The 25,718-nt window shown below is 42.5% G+C and overlaps 1 protein-coding gene across 2 annotated transcripts in view; it reads left to right on the top strand.

Moving 5' to 3' along the window:
• FAM81A (family with sequence similarity 81 member A) overlaps positions 1-17,547 on the top strand; it is a 75,467-nt gene extending 57,920 nt beyond the window's left edge. For both annotated transcript variants that reach the window (XM_027067383.2, XM_027067384.2), the window contains exons 5-9: positions 1,229-1,358; positions 2,859-2,965; positions 9,958-10,093; positions 11,674-11,869; positions 15,208-17,547. In XM_027067383.2, the coding sequence (XP_026923184.1) occupies positions 1,229-1,358; positions 2,859-2,965; positions 9,958-10,093; positions 11,674-11,869; positions 15,208-15,332 (694 nt within the window). In that variant the 3' untranslated portion in view covers positions 15,333-17,547. The remainder of the gene's footprint in view (positions 1-1,228; positions 1,359-2,858; positions 2,966-9,957; positions 10,094-11,673; positions 11,870-15,207) is intronic.
• The last annotated feature ends 8,171 nt before the right edge of the window (positions 17,548-25,718 follow it).

Genomic DNA, 25,718 nt, shown 5'->3' with positions numbered 1-25,718 from the left:
CAAATATATGGCTCTTTTCCTGTTGTCACCAATCCTCCAATATGTTTCTTCTATGTCTCTCGCCATTAATCATGAACATCTGGCTATTTTTTATTCTGGGCAGATACATTGTTTGAACTTCTGCCAACTGTGGGGGTTTCCCTTCCTTAACACCCTTGAGATCCACTCCCTAGTGGGCTTTTAAGTGTCAGTAGTCTACTTCTGGAAGGTGTCGGCATATTGACACCTTTCGTAAACCAGGTCTGGCTTTTCCTCCGCTGGTCCACCTGGTCATCAGGAGCTCCTCAAGAGGCTGTATGTGTGAGTTAAAGGAAAGTTGGCAGAAGCAAGAGTATATGCCACAGGAGTGTGGGCTCATGCAGTGTACTTACGCCTTTGGGACCTATTTAAGCGTGATGTCTATGCTTTTCTTCCCCTTGAAGATGGAGCACTGCTCATATGCCTCCCTTTATGGCTTGGTGCTCAGGATGGACTGGCCAGATTGCTTGGTCACTTAATGTCCCGTGCTCAGGAACGCACTTGCTACCAGGGCCCAGCAGCAAGCCAATGGCTACTTTTCACAGCGGGATGATTGGGTTGGAACGGGGCTGACTTAGTTTCGTATTCCTAGGGAGCTATTCTGTGAATTTCCTACTAGGGCTCGACAGAGGCTTCGCACATGGCTTCTCTGCCACAGATACTTTGAGCACCATTGGCACTGCCAAGCTGTGAGGCCCAAGGGACTGAGCAGCCTACACTGCAGCTCAGACCCGCTGCACAGCCTTCTCGGGCTCTGGACCCCACTCAAAGCTGACCGTCTTGAGGCGATTTGGTAAAAGGTTAGGAGTAGTACTTTCAAATGTAGAAGGAATTGCCTTCATGATCCAAAGAAGGCCCAGAGAACTTAGAGGCGTGGAGGTGGCACTGAAGAGTGACAGACCCCGTCCAGCACACTGTATAGGCCTTCTGTAATTGGGCTCTTACTGCATGTACAGTTTTATACTCATGAGCATTGTAAAGCCTTTGCTCCTTTGATGGTGACATCCCTACTCTTATTAAGCAGCATCCCTGTGGTTTAACTTAAAACCCATAACGAGGGCAGCTCTCTATATTCATTTGAACCTCTGTGTAAAAGAGTGAGTCAAAGTACAGTTTCTTTGAGTGGGGTTGTGTGTTTGAGTATGTCAAGGAGCTTCAGTGCTTGTTTTTAAACTTCACTCAGAGTTAGCTTTGTCGTTTTCCTGGACAGGTGTGACGCCAGCATAGCCAGACTCTCTGCAGAGCACAAAACGACTTATGAGGGGCTCCAGCACCTGAACAAAGAACAGCAAGCTGCCAAACTTATCTTGGAAACAAAAATCAAAGACGCAGAGGGGCAGGTATGGCCTACTTCAGGTAGCCTTTTAGAAGGAGGTAATTTGTTCTTAGCTAAGTAAGAATAACATGGTGATGAGAAACCAGCCGGGATGCCTAGCACATGCATATCTTTTCCTCACTTCTTCTTTCCCCTGTTTCAGTGCAGTGGCCCTTCACGGGTACGGGAACCAAAGCGCCAAATTTTTTGGTAGAGTCCTAATTTTAAAGGTTCTTTTCCCTCATTCCTAAAACAATTAATATATTCCAGAAATTCTAAATAATGGCTCCAAAACTACTTCGTGCATAGGTAAATGATCGGGCATTCTGTTATATGCCATGTCCCCATTTTTGGTTCAGGAAATAGTTACTGTCCTGGGACTCATGTTATGTGCTACCTCATCACATAGTCTTTGGTGGGAAAGGATTCAGACAAAGGTAGAGGTAGGCTGGCCGGTGAATTTTAGAGTACTCCACCTTGAAACACAGATCAGTTTTATAAAGCATAACTTTTGGCATTTCACCATTTGCTTTTTGGCCACTTAAAAGCTTCCCTTTGCCCTCAAGGGGCCTGTCTTCTAGGATTTGCCCCACAGTATCTGCCCTACTTGTTATTCTTCATGCAAAGAGGGACCATTCCAGTAAAAAGGGGCACCTGGTCAATTTGCTGGAGTAAAAATACTTGTGTTCAAAATACATTCAATAAAGATCTAAATCTGCTTATGTGAAGGACACAGATATTCTAAAGCCACCAAAAAAACCCCACAATAAAACAAAATTCCAATAGTTTTTTTTCGGAGAATGAGTAAGGACAGAATTACCTCAACAGAAAATAAATGCTCAGCAGATACTAAGCTTCTTGGTGGCCGAGCCAAGTCAGATGCATATAGAAATCTATAGAAGGAGACATACTTTTTTTGTTCTGGATCTAATAAATACTTGTCCCATGAATCTGCGAGTGAGGAATATCGAACACTGTAATTCCTGAAGAAACTAAAGACATTTCATATAGGACGAGTTTCTATTAACTCTTAGTAGAAAGACCAGGGAAAGGGGTGGGTGGTGGGAACAAGGAGTAGGAGGGATGGAATTTACAAATTATATTTTCTGGTGACTTGACTTGATATGGAGGTAAATCTGGGACCTCAAAGGATTTTGCAAGTGATAAGAATTCCATTCTCTATGTCTAGCAGCCACATTAATGGTAGAAATCCCAAAGTAAACATAACTGTATTTTGTGCCAGCAGGTGGAGGTAGTGGTCCTGGGCAGAAACTAGGCTTGCTCATCAGAGAACTATAAAGTTAAGTACTCAGAGCGTCATGGATTTTGGCATCACTCCTGGTCTTGATTTCTGATGAGTGTGTATGATAGAAAATGGAAGTGGAAAGATGAGGTGAACTGCTAAAAAAATATATTAAATTATGTTGAATCTTAATGTCATCGACTAGAATATAGCTTACCAGATGTTATCTGAAACTACCTCTAAAGATCATATGTGATATTACAAGCAAGGTTTCTTTCCCAGATTTCTCAGCTTTTGAACAGAGTGGACTTGTCGATATCAGAGCAAAGCACCAAACTGAAGATGTCCCACAGAGACAGTAACCACCAGCTGCAGCTTTTGGATACGAAGTAAGTAGTCAGCTTATAAACATTTTTTTTTGGTTCGAGTTCTTGATAACCCTATTCACTAGTATGGTTTTTTTCCTTTTCATTTTTATTTATCACATAAAACAAACTGAAAACAATAATGGAAGTTAAGAGGAAAAGTTTCCTTGTAGCATGTTGCCACTTTACATTCCTTCTTATGGTTTTTAGTAGTTGGATAATTATCTATTCATCCAGTAGATATATAGTGAGCACTGGCCTAGTTGCTAAGGATCCAGAAGTAAAGAAAAACAGACTCTGTTCCTATCCTTGTGGAGTTTATAGTCTAAGGAGTTGATGAGCATTAATCAAATAGTGACTTGAGTGAGTGTATGCCTTATTATTACTAATGGTTGCAATTGCTTTGAAGAAAAGGTGCATGGTTGTGGTAGGCTGAATGATGGTCCCCCAAGGATCACCATGGCCCAAGCCCTGTGAATATGTTACCTTATATGGCAAAAAGGGACTTTGCAGATGTGATTAAGGATTTTAAGATGGGTAGGTTACCTTGGATTACCTCGTAGACCCCATGTAATCCCTAGAGTGTCTGTAAGAGGGAGACAGGAGGGTCAGAGTCATGAGAGAAGGTCATGTGATAATGGAAAAAGAGACTGGAGGCTCAGAGATGCACTCTAAGGATGAGGAAGGGGCCACAGACCATGAAATACAGGTGGCCACTAGAAGCTGAAAGAGGCAAAGCAATGATTCTCCTCTGAGAGCTTCCGGAAGGAACCACTTCTGCTCACACTTCAATTTTGGTGCAGTGAAACTGATTTTAGGTCTCTGACCTCCAGAACTATGAAAGAATAAACGTGTTGGGTTAAGCCATCAAGTCTGTGGCAATTTGTCACCACAGCCACAGGAAGCTAATACAATGAATGGTGCTATGAGGCCTGGTTGTGGGGCCTCCTTCCTGAGGAGGTGATGTTTGAAGTAAGAGCTGAAGAAGAAATGGGATTCACTAGGTGAAGAGTGAGGTAAGAACGTATGGGATGGAGGAGTGTGGCATACAAGAAGCTGCCAGATGGCGAGGGTGGCTGGAAGAGAGATGGAGGGGAAGTGAGGCCTGGGGAGGAGGCAAGCCGGCAGCAGGGCCTTGTAGACCATACGCGGGGTTCGTCTCTGGCTTTAGTGCAGTAAGGACAGCCACTGAAGGGCTTGAGGCAGATGGGGTGATATAATAAGATTTATAGTTATTTTTAAATGGCCTTGGTGGCAATCAGAAAACGGTGGGGCACCACGGTAGCTCAGTTGGTTGAGTGTCGGACGTTGGCTCAGGTCACGATCGTGAGATTCAGGAGTTCGAGCCTCACATTGGGCTTTTTGCTGTCAGCACAGAGCCGGCTTCTGATCCTCTGTCCCTCTGTCTCTCTGCCCGTCCCTTGCTCATGTGTTCCCTCCCCCCCCCAAAATAACTAAAAACATTAAAAAAAGAAAGAAAAAAAAAAAGAAAGTGAATCAAAAGGGGCCAAAGCATGGGGCGCCTGAGTGGCTCAGTTGGTTAAGCATCCGACTTCAGCTCAGATCATGATCTAGCGCTCAGTGAATTTAAGCCCTGTGTCGGGCTCTGTGTGGACAGCTCAGAGCCTGGAGCCTGTTTCAGATTCTGTGTCTCCAGAGACTCTCTCTCTGCCCTTCCCCTACTCACACTGTGTGTGTGTCTCTCTCTCTCAAAAATAAATAAAGATTAAAAAATTTTTAAAAAGTGGGGAGCAAAGCAGAGATGGGGACATCATCAGGTGGGGGCATTGCTGCAGTAGTGTAGGTGGGAGAGGTGTGCACTAGGGTGATTGTACACTATCCAGTCAGCACCCTATGATGTGTTATACTTTCCCATTTTGTTATAGTAACACCTTGAACTGTACTTGCCCACAGTGAAACTCATCATCTGCCCTTCTACTCAGTCACAAAACCATACATCTTCTCCCATCATGAATCTTCATGAGCTTGGCATTTTCCTGCCTAAGCAGAGCCAGTCATCACTATATATGTTTGTGTGTGTGTGTGTGTGTGTGTGTGTGTGTGTGTGTGTGTGTGTGTATTTGACTTAATATATTGTTTAACAATGATTTTAGTGTGGAACTTTGTTAGAGACTTGTGGAGATTTTAAATTAATCATTCTCCTGGTTCTTATGTCTTATCATCACCATATTTAATGTTGTGTCAAGGTTGTTGCTGAGTTAACAGGAATTCTCTTATGACAAGCATGTTTCTTTTTTCTCTAATTGTCTGTATTATGTAATCGTTGAGTTATGTCACCACTTCTCATAGATCCTACACGCTTGCCAAGTACAGAAAAATCTCTTCAGTCCTCTTCCTTCCATCACAGAGGAAAAAATAAACATGTTGGTATTTTTTCCTATGTAAATTACTTCGATAGGAGATATTACTAGTCAGCAGACACGAACATCTTTATTTTCCTTCCTACAGTTTAAAGTCTAGAAGTCTAGACACAAACGCTCTTCACAGGGGAGAGGGGACAAAGCCTGGGGCAGAAGGTCAGATTGATTACCCAAAGGGAAAACCCTGGTTGGGTGAACTAGGGAAAATGCCCTTCCCACAAAGAGAGCCTAAGGAAACTCACCTGTCTAAATCTTGGCTCTGGGTAGAGGGATAGAAGATATTCCTTGAAAATTCAGGAGCACAATATAGCCTTTATTTATTTTACTTATTTATTTTCAGTAAGCTCTATACCCAACATGGAGCTTGAACCCATGACCCTGAGATCTACCAACTGAACCAGCCATGTGCCCCCACAATACAGCCTTCATATAAATTTAGAGCTAGAATTCACATTACCCAAGCAGCTTGAAGAAAACCACAGTGGACAGTTTAATCTTAGAATGATCCTGTTTTGGTGGTGGCTTAAGAAGCTGGAAGAAACAGATGTAAATACCCAGTCCTGAAGGCTTCCCAGATCTTCCCAGAACAGATCAAGTTCTAAGGAGCATGAATGTATAATCAAAAATCGTAAAACAATACAAACAAAAAAGTCACACATGTGATAGAGTCAGGAGAAACAGAGAAAAGAGGAATTTGATGTCCAAATACTGCATATATAGGAATTATTGGATAAAATAAGTATACATGTACGTACATACATTTGTATGTGATGTATATGTATGTGTGAGTATACACACACGCACACACACATTTTGAAAGTATGACTAAGGAATGAGAGATTATTAAAAATGATCAGTCAGAATTGAAAACAACGAAATAGAACTTCTAGAAAATATAATAAAAAATAAAAGCTGTAACCTGTAGCCCTACCTGACTGGGGAGCCTGCATAGTGACCCCAGGTGACCTTGGAGCCCCCCTACATTACCTGGCTGTGGAGCCCAGCTTACAGCCTTGCTTAGCAAGTGGAGCCCAGACTGCTCCCACTTATTTGTTGAGCACTGCCTGTAGCCTTGCCCAAGCAGAGAACCCAGCCAGTAACCCCTCCCCCAAACAGAAGCCCAGACAATGATTCTGCCTGATCTCAAAACCCAGCCACCAGCTTCACCCAACTGTGAGGTATAGCAGCTGGTGCCACCTGACCAGGAAGCCTGGCCAGGAACCTCACTCAACAGTGTGGCACAACCAGCAGCCTGCCCAGTCCTGGAGCAAGCCTGAGGCCCTGTCTGATGATGAAGCCAGCTGAACTTGGAGGCTAGCCAGTAGTAACACTTGGCTGGGAAGCATAGCTTGGGGGTCCCACTTGATTGGGTGCAATTGTGGAGCCCAGCCTACAGCCCTTAATCATGGAGTCCAAACAGCAGCGAACTGCCCAGCCAGCGAACACAGTCTGAGACCTCAGCCGACCAGAGGTAATTGCCCAATGCAGTTAGTGGCTCTGTTTGATTGTGCAGTCTAGCCCAGCAGCCCCACTTGGCCAGGGCGCCCAGCCAGCGGCCCTGCTTGAATGCAGAGCCCAGCTTGTAGGCCCATCTGACTGGGGAGCCCAGCCAGCTGTTCCTCCCATCCCCTGACCTCAGAGCATAGGCAGAAGCCCTGCCCAACTAGAAACCTAACAGACATGTACAGAACTTTCCATCCAACAGTAGCAGAATACAAATTTCTCTTAAGTGCAAACAGAGTATTCTCCAGGATAGATCATATGTTAGGTTACAAAACAAGCCTTAATAAATTAAAGAAGATCAAAATCATTATCAAGTACCTTTTCTGACCACAATAGCATGAAACTAGAAATCAATAATAGGAGGAAAATTGGAAAATTCACAAATATATGGAAATTAAACCACACATTCCTGAACAACAGATGGGCCAACGAAGATCAAAAGGGAAATTTAGAAAATCTTTAAATAAATGAAAATGGAAACACAAAGTATCAAAACTTATGGAATGCAGCCAAAGCAGTTTTATGAGGAAAGTTTACAATACTAAATGCCTACATTAAGAAAACAGAACGATCTTGAATAAACAACCTAACTTTGTATCTCAAGGAATATGAGATACTCTTGAAATATATGAGATATCTTGAAAGATATGTTCTTTCTTTTAGAAAAAGAAGAACAAACAAAGCATAAAGACAGCAGAAGGAAGGAAATAATAAAGATTGGAGCAAAAATAAATAGAATCTAGAAAACAATAGAAAAACAATGGAAGGGCATCTGGGTGGCACAGTCGGTTAAATGTCTGTCTCTTGATTTCAGCTCAGGTCATGATCTCACAGTTTGTGAGTTCAAGCCCTGCATTGGGCTCTGCACTGATGGTGCAGAACCTGCTTGGGATTCTGTCTCCCTCTCTCTGACCCTCCCTAGTTTGTGCGTGCTGTCTCTCTCAAAATAAATAAATAAACTTTTAAAAATGTTTAATAAAAAGAAAGAAAAACGATGGGAAAAATTAATGAAACTAATTGTTGGGGATTTTTTGAAAGATAAACCACATTGACAAAACTTTAGGTAGACTAACCAAGAAAAAAAAGAAAGAACACTCAAATAAATAAAATTATAAATGAAATAGGAGTCATTATAACAGGTACCACAGAAATACAAAGAATCATAAGAGATTATTATAAACCATTAAATGCCAACAAACTCAATAACCCCCACCCCAAACCCCGTTCTCAAACCCCTCCAAAGATTAAAGAGGAGGGAACACTTCCAAAATCATTTTATGAATCCAGCATCACCCAGATACCAAAGACAGGCCAACATCCCTGTTAAACATAGATGTAAAAATTCTTAACAAAATGGTAGCAAACCAAATGCAACAGCAAGTTTAAAGGATCATACACCATGAGGGAATGGGATTTATCCCTGGGATGCAGGGATGGTTCAATATATGTAAATTAATAAATGTGATACACCACATTAACAGAATGAAGGATAAAAAAATCATATGATTATCTCAGTATGGAAAAAAGCATTTGACAAAATTTGATACCTTTTTCTTGATACGGACTCAACAAATTGGGTATAAAATGAATGTATCTCAACATAATAAAAGTCATATATGACAAACCCACAGCTAACATCTACTCAGCAGTAAAAAGCTGAAAGTTTCTCCTCTAAAATCAGGAACAAGGTGGGGGTGTTTACTCTCCCCACTTCTATTCAACACAGTGTTGGAGGTCCTGGCCAGGGCACTTAGGCAAGAAAAAGGAATAAAAGCACTCCAAATTAGAAAAAAAGAAGTAAATCTATTCCTCTTTGCAGATGGTATGATCTTATATGGAGAAACTCTAAAGACTACATCAGAATACTGCTAGAATAAGTGAATGCATTAAGCTGCAGCCTCTGTGGTCAGTCTTCCTGGTCAGGCAGGGCTGTAGGCTGAGCTCCACAGCTGGGAGGGGCTGCTGGCTTGCGTTTCCTGCCCAGGAAGCTTTTTTAATAGTGGCAAGACCCGGGCAGTTGTGATCCATTGCCTGACCTGGTAATATGGCCATACCTAGCTGCGAGAGAGGCTGGGAAATGTAGTCTCTGGCCAGGCAGCCATGTACCCAGTTCACATTTGAGGATTTCTTTCTTTCTTTTTTTTAAAATAATTTTTTATTTTCTTATTTTATTTTATTTGAGAGAGAGAATGAGCAGGGGAGAGGGATAGTGGGGGTAGGGGGGACAGGGAGAGAGAGAGAGAGAGAGAGAGAGGGAGAGAAAGAGAGAGAGAGAGAATGAATCTCAAGCAGGCTCCATGCTCAGCACGGAGCATGACATGGGGCTTGATACCACGACTCTGGGATCATGACCTGAGCTGAAATCAAGAACCAAATGCTCAACTGATTGAGCCACCCAGGTGTGCCTCTTTGAGGATTTCTTAACAGGAAAGAAGAGGAAAACATGTAGCAGATAATTTAGGGTCTTCTACCACAGTGTCCATTTTATTATTACTATTATTTAAGTCATATGTTCTCTTCTGCTCTTATTCTATTTCATAATAAAACTAATACAAAAGTAATGAGGAGATAGCAAGTGTGGAGTGTAATTTTAATGTATTTGGAAAGGACAAGGACTGGAGGAATGGAGGTTAGGGTTTTTTTCTTTCAGTTTTCTTTTAGGAAATACCTGTATCCGGCAAGAGCAATTTGGAGAACATTTGAGAGAAGGGGCGCCAGGCTCCAGTCCTGGGAGATAACAGGGAGAGGGAGGAAGAGCCCAGGAAAAGACAGGAGACTGGAAGCGTGCCAAGATACTGTGTCCTCTGAGCCAGGAGCACTGGGGGCCTCCTGAAGGCAAAGATGAGCACCGGGCGTGGCTGTGTGTCACTGTGTGACACCTCAACACCCACACCATCAGCTCTACACCAGTAGGAAGTGTTAGCAGGTGCTTATCTGTTGTGTCATCCTTCCTGGCACCCCATCCCCAATTTAGTGCTAAGGATAATTCTAAGGGAAGGTAAGCTTGTAATTCCGAGGGAGCCGAGGTGAATGCTGACATATTTGTGAGAAATTTGATAGCCAGAGACTGAGGTTATATGATGTAATTCAGAATTTTTTTTTACATCTAACTTACTAACTTTCTTATTTTAGATTTAAAGGTACGATTGAGGAGCTCAGTAATGAGATTTTATCTGCACGGAATTGGTTGCAACAGGAACAAGAACGGATAGAAAAAGAACTTTTACAGAAAATCGATCAGCTTTCCTTGGTTGTTAAGGAAAACAGTGTAGGTATTGGTGTTTAGCACAATATAGTGAAGTTATTCAGTGGGGGCCTGCAATGTTTATGAATAATCCCTTGCAACTTAGTATTGACTTATGTAGCACCACATTAAGTTGTTCGGTTGTTTCTTGCCTTAGAATCCTTTCTTTGTACTCATTATAAAGAGAGCACTTGGATTTGTTTTGGTTAATAAAGGCTAAATAGAAAATTTTAGTACTTTCAGCTAAGATGAATTTAAGTCAAGGCCTTAGTGAACCAAATTGTCCACCTGCATTTCTAAATAAAACTAACAGCTACGAACTTCATCCTATTTGGTTTAATTTCGTCTTCTGGAAAACACGACGTTGGCCAGGTTTCTCCCACTAGGCCCCGCCATCACACTACAACCACAGTATGCACACTCACGGTGCAACACGTCAACAAAATCTACTGTTTTCTTCTCCGTTTTCCTTCTCTTTTTAGCCCATTCTCCCATAGAACTAAGGTTTGCAGAACTCCATAAAACCATCAAGAAAGCCTTGCATGTAGAGTCTTCAAAGTCAGTAGGCTCTGAAACTGGTATTTGGCAGGCAAATCTTTTTGTGTTTTGGTTGTTTAGCCTGACCCTCTTCCTCTCCCTTCTCTTCTCTTGCACTGCTTCCTCCTATTGGACTTTGATGGAGCAGAAGCATCCGGTGCAGTCTGCATCTCTGACTCTGCTGGCTCGCAGTGTTGATCTGCTGGATTGCAGACCACATTGTATAACATCAAGAGAGCTAGGTCATGCAATAGCCAACTGAAAGCTCAGTGTTTGTAGTCTTGGCCTCCAAGGCTCACCTGCAGATTCAGGTTCCCACAAAAACCAAGCACACTGGAAAGAAAAGGAAAGACAATATTTAATATGTCAAATACTTCTTTAAGTGTTCTCCCATATATTATCAGATCTACTGATTGATTTGCTTAATTTCATACTACTACATTTGTAGGCTTCTGTGTCTTTGGATCACTGTTTATTTTTACACATGGATTGGTTAATAACTAATAGCAAACCTCAGGATAACGGTGGCTTTGATAGATGGCACCTTATTTGTCTTTCACATAAAAGATGTCTGGGTGTAGGGAGTGCAGCGCTGATGTGGTAGCTTATCAGTCCTCAGCAGCCTAGGATTCTTCTGGCTTACCTCTGCCAATTCTAGAGAGTGACCCTTGTTCTCATAGTTCAAGATGATGGCTAGTGCTCAAGCTATTACATCTGAATTGCAGGAACAGAAGGAAAAAGGAAGGGATGAGGCCATGTCTCAGCTGCCTTTTAGCTTTTCCTAGAAGCTGCCACATACATCTTGTTGGCCAGAACTTAATCTTATGGCCGCACTAAACTCAGGGGACTATATAAAATGTAGCCTTAATTCTGGGTGAGCTTACACCGTGCTGAAAATTGGGGGTCTGTTAAGGAAACAGGAGAGAATGGATGTTTGAGTGAGCAACAAGCCACCTTTGCAATTCTGTTCCCTGCAGATTGTTGTTAAATGATACTAGGACTGATGCGAGTGCAGTACAGACTTTCCTTTTGGAGTAATCAGGTGCAATTCTTATCACGGATCTCAGGGAGCCAGTGAAAGGGACATGGAGAAGAAGCTGAGCCAGATGTCAGCCAGACTTGACAAAATAGAAGAGAGTCAGAAGAAGAATATGGAGGTGCAGAGAACAAAACAGGAAGAGGAGAAGGTTCATGGGCGCATCAGCAAGCTGGAGTTACAGATGAATGAGGACATGAAGGAAATGAAGGCAGAAGTTGACGCTGGTAGGCCAAAAAGAAAACAGCTCTCATGGTTTATTTTCACTATGATCTGAAAACCAGTTAATGCAACTACTGTGACCCCGGCTGATGGTAATAACGGTAAAATGTCCTTAGGTGATTTTCTGAGTAGCTGTGCTGTAGTGAACTAAAATGTTGTGTCACTTCCAAGTACATGGAAAGCCACCGTGATGGACAGGCAAACCAACCAAAATTGCTCAGCTTGCAAATGTGCATTTTCTTTTCTTTCTTTTTTTTTTTTTTTTTTTTTTAACATTTATTCATTTTTGAGAGACACAGAGAGACAGAATGTGAGCAGGGGAGGGGCAGAGAGAGAGGGAGACACAGAATCTGAAGCAGGCCCCAGGCTCCGAGCTGTCAGCACGGAGCCTGACGCGCAGCTCAAACTCACGGACTGTGAGATCATGACCTGACCTGAAGTCAGACACTTAACCAACTGAGCCACCCAGGCGTCCCTTGTGTGCGTTTTCTTTAATGCCATCTGAGGGCTTTTTTCTGTTTATAGCCACTGTCGGTGTGTCTCAGAAATAAACACATATCTTTGCAGGACTTTTGAAGGCTTCTTTTATTACAGCTGGCAGTATGCTACCACAGCAGTGAATGATTTTCTTCTGCTCACAAGTCAACAGGGCCCATTAATTCACACTTGTTCGGAAGAAACTGTTAAAGCTATATTCTACGTCTGAAGTATTATTGCATATAAAAGAGGGGCTAGACTTAGTTACTCTGTGAATTCAGGAATACAGACCTGGAACCAGTAAGTGAATTGGAAGTTACCTGAAGACAGATTTTAACTTAACACAGGGCAGAAATATCCTCAGGTAATGGGTTCTTTTTAAAAAGACACTGGTGGCTTGTGAGCCTGAGAGTTCTTTGCTGTTGAAAGTATTCAAGTGGAAGCTGGTTGGGTGTGATTGGGAAAAAGAAGACAGTCTTACAATGTGACGAGGGGGACTACATTATCTCCCAGCTGCCTCCAATTCCATGATTCCATAATTTTCCCCTGCGGAATCGTTCTACTTTGGCCACATGGGAATAAAAGTAGTTAGTTATCCCAAGAATAGTTTTTGTTGTTACCACCAGAAGTTTTATTATTTTTTTTAAGTAGAAATCACAAATAAATTTATGAATTCAAGAACTTGTGAAGATAAAAATGAATTTTCTTTCTTTGTCTTTGGGGCTATTAGAATATGGTATTTGAATATTTCATCAGTGATTTTTTATGTTTATTTATTTATTTTAAGAGTGAGAGAAAGCATGAGTGCAGGAGGGGCAAAGAGAGAGGGAAAGAGGGAGACTCTCAAGCAGGCTCTGTGCTGTCAGCGCAGAGCCCGACATGGGGCTCAAACTCACGAACTGTGAGATCATGACCTGAGCCGAAACCAAGAGTCAGATGCTTAACCAACTGAGCCACCCAGGCGCCCCTCATCAGTGTTTACCTTTGCATCATTCTCTGGGTGGGTTTGTTATTGTATATTCAACATGCCACTGAGGTTGTTAAGATTTAGTAACTACTACTAAGAAAGGCATATGAGCTTTTTAAAAATAAAAATATTTACTTTTTCTTATTCTAAAAACAATATGTTTCTTAATGGAAAATAAGAAAGTGCAAAATATTTTTTTAAGTACTCATAACTTCTCTCACTCAGCTGTCATCTTTATATAAATCTTTTTATACATATGTGATATATATATATGTGCTTTTTCAAATGGAAGCTCATGCTGATTTGTAACGTACTCTTTCATATGTTGTATCTTTCTAATAAGAACATTTTTAAAATAAGTAATATTTATTCCTTATATGACATTAATTGTAATATAGAGAAAGTTTTTTGAGAAAATTCTAAATTTACTAATGAAAACAGGAGCTGTTAAACATTTATCTTAAAAACCCACATAAATATAAAATAATATGAAATGTGTTTTTGAGGGAGAATTTTTTTCTTTTTTTTTGCTTTTTCTTTTGAAATTATTTCAAATTTAGAAAAACAGTAAGAGTAGCCAAAAAACTCTATATAACCAGTTGTTAACATTTTGGAAATTTGCTTAATCGTATTTTGTGATATGAGTGTGTGTGTGTGTGTGTGTGTGTGTGTGTGTGTGTAAATATAATTTTTTTCCCTAAATAATTTGGGAGTAAGTTGCAGACGTCATGATGCCTTTTTGCTCCTGTATTATTTCATTCTATATATCCTAAGAACAAGGACATTCTCTTACATAACTATAATATAGTGTAATATGTTGTAGATTTTTTCAATATTCAATTTTCAACTTTAACCATTGTTTCCTTTATAGAAGACCTTCCCTGGTCTAAGTTCTATTCCAGAATCATACAGCATAGTTAGTTATCATTTTTCTGTATTTACTGTCTTGAAGTGGATCAGTTTCTCAGTGATGTTGACATCATGAAAGAATACAGGCCAGTATTTTGTGGAATGTCAGTTTGAGTCTGTTTGCTTCCTCTTAATTAGATTCAGGTTGTGCATTTTATTATTTATTTATTTATGTATGTATGTGCATTTAAAAAAATGTTTATTTTTTTTTATTTTGAGAGAGAGAGTGTGTGTGCACATGCACGCAAGTGGGAAAAGGGCAGAGAGAGAGGGAGAGAATCCCAAGCTCAACCCCATGAACCATTAGATCATGACCTGAGCTGAAATCGGGAGTTGGATAGTTAACCATCTGAGCCACCGAGGTGCCCCTCAGGTTGTGCCTTTTGGACAGACGATGCCACAGAAGTGGCGTGTCCTTCACTTCTCAAGGAACCTTATCAGGGGTATCTGGTGTTGGTTTCTCCCGGCATTGGTGACATTAGCTTTGATCCCTTGGTTATAGCGGTATCTGCCAGACTTCTCCACTGTAATAGTTCCTTTCCCCCTTTGTAATTAAAAAGTAACCTGTAAGGGGGCGCCTGGGTGGCTCAGTCGGTTAAGCGTCCGACTTCAGCTCACGTCACGATCTCGCGGTCCGTGAGTTCGAGCCCCGCGTCGGGCTGTCGGCTGATGGCTCAGAGCCTGGAGCCTGTTTCCGATTCTGTGTCTCCCTCTCTCTCTGCCCCTCCCCCATTCATGCTCTGTCTCTCTCTGTCCCAAAAATAAATAAACGTTAAAAAAAATTTTTAAAAATAAAAATAAAAAAAAAAGTAACCTGTAGGGAGATACTCCCAAGCTATGCAACTGTCTTGTTTCCTATCAAACTTTTACTTCATTAGTTTTAGCATCTGTTTATAGCTTTTGCCCAAATCAACTATTACTATATGCTGTAGAACTTGACACACATTGTTTTTTAATATTAACTCTTGTGAAATTTACCTCTTCTTAAAGGGTTTACAGCCATCTATGAAAGTATAGGATCCCTCAGGCAAGTTCTTGAAGCCAAGATGAAGTTGGACAAGGACCAGCTGCAGAAGCAAATCCAACAGATGCAGAAGCCAGAAGGTCCCATGTGAAGGGGGCTGGGACAAGGACCTCAAACGTGGTTTTGCTCGTGGGGCTAGAGCTAGATACCTGTGTAGCCAGGCTGTCACTGCATTCGGGATTGTTCTACTCATGGCGTGCATGTGCCAAGAAATGTGTTTTCATGGGTCTAAGCGTTTACCTTGAGTCTCAAAAACACTTTTTTTAAAAGTATGAAATACAACTTTTACCACTTTATTCCACTTCTCTAAATTCAATGGAATATCCTCCCTGCCCCTGGATTTTGAAAGGCTTTTTTCCCCTTCATTTTATGAATGAAAAGACTTAACTTTCCTTCAATGCTTGACGCTCTAGCCAAGACTTTACTATTTTGAAAAATGTCATGGTGATTTTTTTAAAATTAAGAAACTAATGAATTATCACAGGAATGTGTTTCTCCTTACCCTAAATTAAGAGAATGTCCTGGTAGATTAGAATTCAACCTTTTAGTCCATATTTGGATTTTATGATTGTTATCTGTGCATTTCTTATAAGGTTATCTTCTTGTAAATCTTCTGTCTTTTGTAGAGACAAGGGATTTAACATTTGGAAACCCACTTCATCATTTACTTGATGAAAAAAGCTTAAAAATTGATAACTGCCATATACATTGCAGATTAAAATGAAAACTTAAGACAATTATCTAGATAATGCAAGGCACAATATCTACAGTGACCACCTAATTAAGCCAGGTTTTAATATTGAAAACTTTTTTCAACTATCCACAGCCTGTATAGTGATAGCCATATATTTAATAATGGAATGGTGGTTGATAGTCTGTTTATTGCACAATTAATCGTTTGTTAATCATAATAGGATGTGAGAATTTTTCAGGCTTTATGATCTCCTCTCTAAATGTTTCCAAAATTGGCACAAAGTGCTAAGGTTTATATACACTTATTGTAACTGTATTCTTGTGCCTTGGTTTTACCACGTCAATGCACTGTATCCTATAAAAGTTTTACAGACAAAATAGAAGGCATGATAATACATCAGAATTATGATGTAAAAATGGGATCCTTTGTAATTTTTAAATGTTCTGAAAATTTTATCACTGTTAAGACATTAGTCATTCAGTATTATTAATGGAATAGAAATTCATACTTTTGTATGGACAGAGAATCAAATTGATATTGCATTTATAACACTGTCAAGAACCTTTCATTTTGAGCAGCTTTGTAGAGGATGGGTGTTTTATTTTCAATCTCCATATTTGACTAGTCATTGAAAATTGGTGCCAGTGAAGTTGTTGACCCGTGGATGTAAAACCTGATGGTGAGACACACACTGTCCTAAACTGTGAGGGTGCCCAGGAAAAGGAAGACCATTCTTGAAGATTTAAAAAAAAAAAAATTGTGTTTTGTTGTTTGCCAAGGACTCAGGAAAATTAAAGCATTTTCTATTTTTAGGATAACTCATAAATGAATTATATAACTGGCTATTACTGTTTACCCATATAAAATATGCTGCTACACTACACAGTATTTTACCTTCTTTGGCTTGACAAAAAAATGTTTTTTTAATTAGACCTGAGGAATCATCTAAGGAATGTGTCATCCAACACGTATTTCCTTATTTTGTCACAAACCTTTGCATCTCTCTCTATAGGAAGACTATTTCCACTTGACAATGAAAAAAAAAAAGGTTAGTGCTCATTTGCAACCAGAAAGTGAATTTCTTTCTGTGATAGAATAACCACATTTAGTACAGTTTCCCCTGTTTATGCACAAGCCACAGCACAGAGAATCACGCGTCCTCCGGTGTCTCTCTCCTCTGCCGTCTCTGAGGAGGAAGAGTCAGCACATGTGACACTTGGGAAGAGGGACGGGGGGGCCAGCTGGACTTGGGTTGTGGGGTGACGTGAGCAGGCGACGGTTGGATGTCCGCTGGAATTGCTTGGGTGCTCCTGATGCTGCCAAGCTCAGGCCATGAGCTCCAGCAGGGTCCCCCACCCTGGCCACATGTTGGAATCACCCGCAGAGTTCAAAAAGCTATTGATGCCTGGGCTGCCCCCCTAGACCAATTAAGCCAGAACCTCTGGGAGGAGGGAGGCAGACATCAGTAAGGTGTCAAAGGCCCCCTGGTGATTCAAAGGCCGCTGAGGTTGTAAGCCACTGAGCTACAGCGTGCTCTTATGACCAAAGTTTAAATGAGGATCAGCTTCCGTGTTCTTTCCTTTACCAGAAATTTGCAATAAAAAGAATAAAATTTCCAAATAAATGTGGTGTATGATTTTTAAACTTAAAAGTTTTTTTAGAGTGAGGCAACCTACTGGGAACTGGAAAGTCACGGGGAGCTGCTCCGTCTGTGGGTCTTCAAGGCTGGAATAATGCCAGCTGGCAGTTCCTACTGTGCATGTGTGCCTGTGCCGTGAACTTGGTGTGTGTTCACTCAGTTCATTATGGTGATGAGTTAAGGACTACTCACTTCCCCATTTTACAGATGAGAAAAATGGGTCACCTAAAGGTTGGGCAACTTGCCCCAAGTCCCGCAGCTGGTAAGTGGGATCCTCGATTCAAACCAGGCAGCCTCCTTCCACTCTCTGGGCCCCTAACAAGTACACCACTGTCCCACCTCTAAAGATACAGCCTTGCTTCCCACATAGCTGACTTGCCAGCCCACCGACAACAGCCCCATCTCTACATGACCTTACAGCTCCACCATCCGAGGCCCTTTGCTCTTTAATGCCCTAGTTCCAAGCACCGAGAGAGGCACCTTACTAGCTTCACTTGGGTCCACTAGCTTCCTCTGGTTTATCAGTGGAAGCAACGGAGGCGGGGCCATTTGGTGCCATAGGACGGTAGGGTCCCAGACACTTCGTCCCCTGTGCTTGGGCCGTCCTAGGCAGTGGACTGTGGTTCTGTGCATTGGGAGATGAGTTATGTTAGGTGGCTTTCAGCTATTCAGCCTGGAAAAAGAACCCCACAAGCCACTCATGACATCCTGGAAACTCAATGATAACTATTTGGGGTTCTGTCACTGCCCTCTTCTCGCTGTGTGACCTTGGGCAGTTCTCTTCACCTTTCTGAATCTCAGTTTTCTCATCTGCAGAGTGGAGATTATAATTATATAAAAGAAGTGGCTCACTTATAATTTTTGAAATGCTGAAGTAGTTAATGCAAAATTGGGTATTAAGTGGTGAAATATGGGATATTGGCGGGGAGATGGTGGTGGTGGGACATAGCAGGTAAATGGAGGGTCCATGTGTTGGTTGAGAGCATCCCATTACCTGCTGGGATCATTTATGGGAAGTGACTCTAACCTCCAAAGATAAGTGATATCCCGCCTGAAACACAGAAGAGCAGCTTGGATGCAGAGATAAGTAGACAGGACCAGACTGGGCCAGTCCCTGAATCTGGGGAAGCGCTGGGCAGAACCACAGGCTAGTTAGTCTCATCTTTGGGGCAGGCGTGACTTCTCCAGGACTCAGCCTGGGAGGAGCCACATCCACTGAGGGGCCAGTGTTGAGAGGGCTGGGAAGGTGGGGTAAGACCCAGAAGGTGACAACAACTGAAGTGTACATTGATGAATGAATAAGCAAATGTGGTATATACCTACAATGGAATACTATGCAGCCATAACAAGAAATTCTGACACATTAACAGCATGGATGAATCTTGAGGAGGTTTTGTTGAGTGAAATAAGCAAGTCACAAAAGGACAAACCTTGTAGATTTCCACTTGGATGAGGTACATAGAAGAGTCCAATTTATAGAAACAGAGTAGCCTGATAGCTGCCAGGGGCTCAGGGGTGGGGTGGAGAATGGGGAGCCAGTACCAAATGGGTCCAGAGTTTGAGTTGGAGAAAATGAAAAACTTCTCAGATGGATGGTGGTGATGGTTGCAAACAATGTGAATGTACTCAATGACACCGAACTGTACATTTAAAAATGGTTAAATTACTAAAATGTACACATATCTTATCACAACAAAAAATAGGAAGTGGATTCCTAAGCCCTCCAGTTGAGCCTTCAGGTGAGACTGCAGCCCTGGCAGGTTTAATGCAACCTCATGAGAGATGTTAAACCAGAGGTTACCCAGCTAAGCCATGTCCACACGTCTGACCCACAGATGCCGCGAGATGATAAATTTTTGTTGTTTTAAATTGCTATGTTTTGGGTTAATTTGTTATATGCAGCCATAGATCACTGATGCACTGGCACTGTGTAATCTTGACAGAGCTATTTTGTGGAACTGCTCATTGCTTGTGCTACAAATTACATGTTTACATATATAATCTCATACACTTTCTGAGCAAGACATGATCTTTAAAAACTTATACTGAATGGCATATATACTTTATCCCATTTAATCTTTGTAATTACCCTACTTGGTGTGTACTATTATTTCCATTTTGTGGATGGAGCAGAGAGAGAGGTTAAATATTGACTAATATTGCAGTTGACTCTTGACCAACACAGATTTGAACTACGCAATCCACTTACATGTGGATTTTTTAATACAGTACAGTACTGTAAATGTATTTTCTCTTCTTTATGGTTTTCTTAATAAAAATTTTTTTCTAGCACACTTTGTTGTAAGAATACAGTATATAATACATATAACTTGCAAAATATGTGTTACTTGACTATGTTATCGGTAAGGCTTCTGTCAACAGTAGGCTATTCGTAGTTAAGTGTTGGGGAAGTCAAAAGTTATACACAGACTTCTGACTGTGTAGAGGAGGTGGGGGAGGGTTGTCAATGTCCCTAATCCCCTACATTGTTCAAGGGTCAACTGTATATAGAAGTTGAAAATGAAACAAAGGACATTGAGCTAATTGATGGAGGAGCAGGGATTTCAATCCATACCTGTCTTCTAAGTCTAGGCTGCCATTTTGCTTCAAGAAAGCCCATACCTACATATAAGGTGATTTGTTCAATATCTAACAATTGTTTGGAATGAGAATACTGTCTAGCTTGGTTGTCCTCAAAGTATCCCCAGACCAGAAGCATCAGCCTCACCTGGGAACTGTTAGAAATGTAAGCTCTCAGCTCCATCCCAGACCTCCTGAATCAGGAACTCTGAGATGGGCTCAGCAACCTGCTTTAACAAGTCCTGCTAATGATTCTAATGCAAGTTAAATTTGAGACTCACTGATATAGAACTGTCCTGTAATGCACTAGTCCTTAGCCCATTTAAATTTAAATATACATTAATCAGAATTAAATACATTTAACAATTTAGTTCCTTGGTTGCGCTGGCCACATTTCAAATGCTCAATAGCCACCTGTGGTGAGTGGTTGCGGTATTGTCCCATGCAAACGTAGAACATTTCTGTTATTGCAGAAAGTTGTATCAGACAGCCCTGGTCTAGAGTAGTAAGTTCCTTGCTCTTTCAACTGACCACTCTGTCCAAATTCTGTACCTTCATCTGTCAGCCTAGAATGGGATTTGGACCCAGAACTTTCCTTCTGTCTCATCTGTACAATTTTTATTTTTATTTTTTTTAGTTTATTTATTTATTTTGAGAGAGAGAGAGAAGAGGGGAGGGGCAGAGGGACAGAGAGAGAGAGAATCCCAAGCAGAGAATCTGCACTGACAGCGCAGAGCCCAATGCAGGGCTCAATCTGACCAACCATGAGATCATGACCTGAGCTGAAACCAAGAGTTTGGACACTTGCCCAACTGAGCCACCCAGGTGCCCCTCATCTCTACAATCTTATGTCAGTTGTCCCTATTAGAGATCATTTCGCAGGTCTTTATTTATAAGGTTTTGTCCCACTTGCTGGTTCTGATCAGTAGATGCTACTGCTGGGGATGTTGTATAGAGAAGGATGGGAAGGCTGGTGGGAGACTCAAGGGGAAGAGCCAAAGTATGTCAGCCAAGGGGCGGGGCTGTGTGGTAGGTTTGTACCAACACATTTAAGGCACGTGCCTGGCAAGGGGATGTCAGCCAGGGGACTGTTGAGTGATGCAGAGGCTCCCTAGGGAGAGGGACCCATCTCTCTAGGGGATTAGGGTGAGGCGAAGTGAGGCATTCACCTTGGAAAATTTAAATATATATTTTTTAATTTTTTAACGTTTATTTAGTTTTGAGAGACACAGACAGAGTGCGAACAGGGGAGGGACAGAGAGAGGAAGACACAGAATGTGAAGCAGGCTCCAGGCTCCGAGCTGTCAGCACAAAGCCCAATCGCAGGGCTTGAACCCACAAACTGTGAGATCATGACCTGAACTGAAGTCAGGCTCTTAACCAATTCAGCCATTCAGGCTCCCTTCACCTTGGAAAATTCTAAGGGACAGCAAAAACTTTAATCAAGATAATGTGTTAATGAGGACTTTAAGACACAGAACAGATGAACATAAGGGAAGGTAAGCAAAAAATAATATAAAAACAGGGAGGGGAAAAACATAAGAGACTCTTAAATATGGAGAATAAACAGAGAGTTACTGGAGGGGTTGTGGGAGGGGGGATGGGCTAAATGGGTAAGGGGCATTAAGGAATCTACTCCAGAAATCAATGCTGCACTATATGCTAACTAATTTGGATGTAAATTAAAAAAAAAAAATGATAATGTGTTAACACAGTATTTTTAAAGATCAAAATTAATGCCAAAAATGCACGATGAGCAACATTTCAAACCTGAAAGACTAGATTCAACCACATTGCCCAGAACCATTTTGGAACTGAGGCAAAACAGAGAACTCTGCTCCCCTAAATACCTGTTGCATGTAATTTTAAATTTTTGACATTTTGTTTATTGCGGACTTTGTTGTTGTTTATGTAGATTTTTAGAAACATTGTACTAACATTTATCTTGATGACAGGATTCTGGCTGCTCTTTACATTTACCATTTGAAGAGTGTGCCTCACTCACCTCACCCTAATCGCTGCCCTGCCTAGATGTCTGGAAAGTTGGAGCTAAATTCAGCAGCTCAGTTACCACAATTAGCTTATCTCCTGCGTGTCTGATTGCTTTAGATAGTCTCTGGTCTGTTTTTATCCCTGATTGCCACACTTTGTTTCATTTTCAGACCTGTGACTTAATTCTTCCTGGAACTAGGTTGGGCCACACATTAAGAAGAGATCTGACTCTTCTTTGAGACTCGAGGAAGAATGGCAGGGGAGTGGGGAATCTCTCCTGCCACCGGGCCAGCCCTGGGGATTTGCTGTCCTTTGCTGCCCCTGTGTGGTCACTGGAAACTCTGAGGAAATCTGGTTCAGTAGGAAGAACCACAACCAAGGAATGCCTCAGTGGGAAGGCCCTTGGAGATCACTGACCTCAATTCCCTCATTTTCTGGAACAGGAAACAGAGTGCCAGAGAAGTTAGAAGTGGGCTTGTAGGGGAGTAAGTACTGTGCTAGTAGGATAGGCTGTAACCCTAATAGTGATTTAGTACCTACTCTGCACTGGCTGGGCCATGGCAGCGGATAAAACGGACCAAAATTTCTGCCTCCGTGGAGTTTTAATTCTAGCGTGAGGTAGAGGTGGGGAGAGAAAATAAGCAAACAAGGAAATACCAGTGTGTCAGGTGATCATAAGAGCTTTGGGGGAAGATACAGCGGGTCCTGAGGGAGGGGAGTACCAGGAGGGGAGCTACACGTGGAAACAGGATGGCAGGGAAAGGCTTGCTGCGAAGCAAAGACCTGATGAAGATAAGAGGCAGCCAGGCAGTGGAAGAATTTCATACCCGGTGGAATAAGTTAGCTACATCTTATTGCTAGCAGATAAAACTACGTATAATTCAAGCATGCAGTGTCCATCCAGTGGCTAACTCTTTGTTCTTCCAGGTACGGGTTAGTAGGGGCTTTCTGCTGCTATAACCTCTGAACATCTCACCGTCCCCTCTTGCCTTCTCATTTCCACACTTTGGGTGACCAATTCCCTGTATTAAATTTCCTGTTTGAAATACTTGGTGAGGGCTCTGCTTTCCTGAATGGCCCCAAGCAAGGAGAGCCAATTGTATCTGTGATTATCATGGTTTCTCCACACCTGTGCCTGGATCTGTGCGGCTCCTTGCAAGGTCCCGGCTTGGGCTCTCCCCTAAACCAATACCACCTCTACTACTGGCTAACGTTTTTTGAGTGTGTGCTATCACCGATCCCCACATCTACCAAGAAGCGCCAGGCTGAGCAGCCCCTTTGTCCTTGCCCCAGGCTCCTGCTGGTCCGTTAGCAACTCCCAGGCCCTCAGGTGGGCCCTCCAGAATCTGGCCAGGATACTAGTGGCTCAGGAAAACGTCCAGGAGTTCTAGCATCAATGTTAAGAACAGCAACTAACCATTGCTGAGCACTTCTGTGGTGCTGGGGCCACGCTAAGAACTGTATATACTTTTTGTCATTTAATGCAACCCTCACCGTGACTTTAGGAGCTAGGTACTATCTCGGCTCCACTGTGCACACAAAGAAATGAGGCACAGAGAAATTAGGTAACTTTTCTGAGATGACGCAGCTAGTAAGTATTGGAATCAGAATTCGAATCAGGATCTACCTGATTCCAGAATAGAGCTCCTAACCACTACTCTGTGTTGCCTCAAAAGGAGTTAGCATTGCGGATGGTTGTCTAGAGCAAAGAGAACCTCAGGCCATGACCGGAGGATCTAAAGATGATAGCATGTCCTTGCCCTTCTCTGGCAAAAGTCTCAAGGGTAGGCCTACACTTTAAATTTTCTTTTAATGTTTATTTACTTTTGAGAAAGAGACAGAGTGTGAGTGGAAGAGGTAAAGAAAGAGGGAGACACAGAATCTGAAGCGGGCCCCAGGCGCTGAGCTGTCAGTATGGAGCCCAACACAGGGCTCGAACTCATGAACCATAGGATCATGCCCTGATCTGAAGTCAGACACTTGCCGACGAAGCCACCCAGGTGCCCCATACGCTTTAAGTGCTCTCTGGCAGGGTTCACAACACTGGCTGCACATTGCAATCACCTGGGGAGCTTTAAAACTGCTGATGCCTGAATCCTATCCTCTGATATCATTGGTCTGGGGTGCTGCTGGGTCATGGGATTGTTTGCCAATTTCCCAGGTGATTCTAATATGCAGCCACGGTTGCCAGCTTGTTTTTCTAACTTTCAAGGGGATACTATAAACCTGTGGATCTTGTTAAAATGCAGATTCTGATTCAGGACATCTGGATGGGGCCCAAGAGTCATGCTTCTTTTTCTTTTTTTAAAGTTGTATTTTTTTATTTTGAGAGAGACAGCATGTGTTGGGGAGGGCCGGAGACAGAAGGGAAGAGAGAGAATCCCAAGAAGGCTCTGCACCTTCCTCAGCGCAGAGCCTAACGCGGGCTGGATCCCACAGACGGTGAGATCATGACCTGAGCTGAAACCAAGAATCAGACGCTTCAGCCGACTGAGCCACCCAGGTTGCCCTGAGAGTCATGTTTCTAACAAGAGGTGATTCCAAGGAGAAAGCCCATCCCAAGTGGAAGTCTTACTAGTCAAAGTGGTGGCCAGCAGCATCAGTATCATCTGAAGCTTGTTAGAAACTTGGACTCCTTGGGCCCCACCCAGACCTGAGAGGGAAGGAGGAGAGCCCAGGTGATTTTTATGCACCTTAGGGTGTGAAAAGCTCAGTGAGCCCAGTGCATATGTAAAGGAGTGCAGGTAGGGTCATCAGGGGATTCAAAACTAAGCATCCAAGCAGCATGGATAGATTGGAGATGTTTAGCCAGAAGAAGAACAAGAAGGAGGCAGGTAAGTGTCTTGACCCTCGGATGGCTACTCCAAGGAAGAGGGAGGGGGCTGGCTTTCTGTGTCCCAAAGAATAAGCCGGGCACTCAGGAGGACTCCTTCCTGAACAGTGTGGTGGCTGGTCCCTCTGGGCTATGTTTGTTGTCAAGGAGGACACGCTCCCCTAATTACAGTAGAGGGATTCAGGCGTCATAAAGAGTCTGTGACTTGTAAGCTCCCTTGTTACTCTGAAATTTAGCGGCTGTACAGTTGAAGTGGCAAAAATGTCGGGTCACCTGGGAACATAGCACCCGTGGAGCTGAGATGGAACGTATTTTGAGGTCAGGACGAGTACATAGTCTTGGATTGAAAGACATAATATGGGGAGATGCCCACAAACGGGAGACCTATATGTTACACAAAGCTATGTGGGAGGAGTTTTGGGAGCCCATGAGTCTGGACATGCAACCCTGAAATTCTCAGGTTCCAAAGTTCCCTTGGGTGTCACGCTGTAATCTGATAGGAGGTAATAAGGTGTGACCAGGCAACCGATGGGCTATGAGGGGCAAGAAAGCCAGGGCTGAGGCTGAGAATGGGAGTGGGAGTGGGGGTGGGGGAGGGCGTTCATCCTGCACCAAGCAGACAGGAGGGGTTTGGATTCGGGTGTCCTCGTGCTGGTCCTTCAGGCAGAAACAGTTCTGGTAAGGGCAGGGGGAACAGTAACACCTTGACTTCTTTGCATGGAAGGACTAGGGTCCAATT

This window comes from Acinonyx jubatus, chromosome B3 (genome assembly GCF_027475565.1).
Source record: "Acinonyx jubatus isolate Ajub_Pintada_27869175 chromosome B3, VMU_Ajub_asm_v1.0, whole genome shotgun sequence".
NCBI classification, from domain to species: domain Eukaryota; kingdom Metazoa; phylum Chordata; class Mammalia; order Carnivora; family Felidae; genus Acinonyx; species Acinonyx jubatus.
Note: the sequence above shows the minus strand (reverse complement) of the source record. Positions and strands in the feature narration are given on the sequence as shown.